The sequence below is a fragment of the Arachis ipaensis genome, chromosome B05 (genome assembly GCF_000816755.2).
Source record: "Arachis ipaensis cultivar K30076 chromosome B05, Araip1.1, whole genome shotgun sequence".
Taxonomy (NCBI): Eukaryota; Viridiplantae; Streptophyta; class Magnoliopsida; order Fabales; family Fabaceae; genus Arachis; species Arachis ipaensis.
In genome coordinates this window covers 127,864,266-127,866,282 of record NC_029789.2, presented here as the reverse complement: position 1 = coordinate 127,866,282, position 2,017 = coordinate 127,864,266, and the positions used below count along the sequence as shown (strand labels likewise).

At 32.7% G+C, this 2,017-nt stretch overlaps 1 protein-coding gene across 1 annotated transcript; it reads right to left on the bottom strand.

Annotated features, from left to right (window-relative positions):
- LOC107642070 (zinc-finger homeodomain protein 2-like) lies at positions 5 to 783 on the bottom strand. Its single transcript, XM_016345390.2, has one exon. The coding sequence runs from the start codon at positions 716 to 718 to the stop codon at positions 113 to 115; it is 606 nt and encodes a 201-aa protein (XP_016200876.1). The 5' UTR covers positions 719 to 783; the 3' UTR covers positions 5 to 112.

Genomic DNA, 2,017 nt, shown 5'->3' with positions numbered 1-2,017 from the left:
GCTAAAAAAAAGACACAAATTAAAGCAATGGTAAGATTATAAGATACATAAAGATCTCTCTACCTTAGCTTCTTTTTGATGCATGTTTTGTGTCATCAAAAAAAATATTATACTACTGAGTGAGAGATGAAGCATTGCCATTGGAAGCAGAATTAGAAGAATTAAAGGAAGAATTGTTCTTGTGGTTATGCATCCAAACCTTGAAAACTTGTCTACTCACACCAACACTTCTACAGAACCTCTCAACTTCATCTTCAGTCTCTTTGCTAATTCTTTGAAGCTTCCAACCAATCTTCTCCGCAAACCCTAACATCTTCTCCTTCTGCTCCTCGCTGAATTTCGTCCTGAACCTCTTTTTGTTGTTGCTGCTGCTATTAATATTAATATTATTATTATTAGTTCCCATTATTATTCCTCTTTCTATGCCTTCTTCGGCTATGGCGCGCTCTTCTGAGTAGTTCATGAGCTCGTGAGCCGTGTTTGCAGTACCCTCAGAAGGAGACGTTCCGTTCTGAGGGTAATTGTTCACCTTGCGATGAAAATTGCGGTGGCAGCCACATGCTGCACACTGCAGACTGTTGCTGCCACCGTTGATGTCATCCAAGGTGAACTCTCCGCAGCCGTCGGTGGCATAGCTGCCGAGGCTGGCTGCATGGTTCCTCAAGCACTCTCTATATGCTGAGGAAGAAGAAGACGATGGTACTACTCCTCCTTCCATATTATAGTGCTCTCTTTCTTTGGTTCTTTGTGGTTCAATTCATGTGTGTGTGTGTAACTAACTATATAGTAGTGAAATAAAACTATATATTTGAGGGAATGGCGTTATTTAATTTAATTTGAAATTACAAAAATGGGTATGGTTGGAAATGATATTCACAATGTTCCCCGTTGTGTGGACATGCTAGCAAAGTGGACAACTAGACCAATATTATCTCAACAACAATTCTATGTACAACATTAAAGGTTAAAGGGTACGGGTTAGCCTAAAATAATTAGATGTTGAAGGGACACGTATCGTAGTACCCTTAGAGAATTTGAAGTTAAAATAAAGAAAAACAAGAAGCACATACACTGATACACATATAAAACTGTTGAGTAACTAGTGTTAGTCCCACGTTGGAAAAAAAGCAGAGAGTTTATAAGATAATACCCACTATTTTTATGTTTTAAGATTTTAAATTAAATGTGATTTTCTTTTATTTTTTTAATCTCTTGCTTGGTTCTTTCCGAAAACAGTAAAATTTTCAATTTTGAGTACACGGATATTACAAATGAGATAAGATTTGATAAGAATATTTCAATTTATGTCACTTTTTATCCACTTACCAAAAAAGTGTTCAATTGTAAACCTTAGAAGATTAGAGTATCATTTGGGGCCATTACTAAAACATTAAGAAAAATATTTAATATTTTTGTTATAATTTTAATAGTTTAAATTGCTGGGTGTGTGTATATATTAACAAGATAGAATTATTAATGATTGAAAGTGTAAATAAATAAATATAAGTATGCTTAATTATTCTTTTATTTTTAACGCTCTAATACTCTAATACCATGTCATGATACCACTCATCCCAAAAGTTTCACCTGATGAGAAAAAGTAATACTAATGATTATATCTCTAATACTCCCTAAACCTCCATTGTACACATTGTATAAATATTTCATTGGCTCCTCATACTTTCCCAATATAATTATATAGTACTAAATTTTCACGGGAGAAAAAAAATTAATAACTGCATTTTATTTTCTATTGGTGGTTATTAGACTCGATTCACATGTGATTCAGTTCATCTAAACAATATTTTTTAAGTTAATTAAAAAAAGTTAACTTCTGATAATATTCTGGGATTAGTTTTTGTTCTCATATGTGGAGACATATACATCTTTGATCACTTGACAGAAACTCCATAATATCATAGAATAATGTTCATATAGTTAGTTATTGTTTAGATATATAATTAATTATTTACGGCACGTAATAATTGAATCATTATGCATAATGATTGCAAATAAA

Coding starts and splice junctions, on each gene's coding strand:
- LOC107642070 (XM_016345390.2), bottom strand. CDS start 718: ATGGAAGGAGGAGTAGTACCATCGTCTTCTTCTTCCTCAGCATATAGA.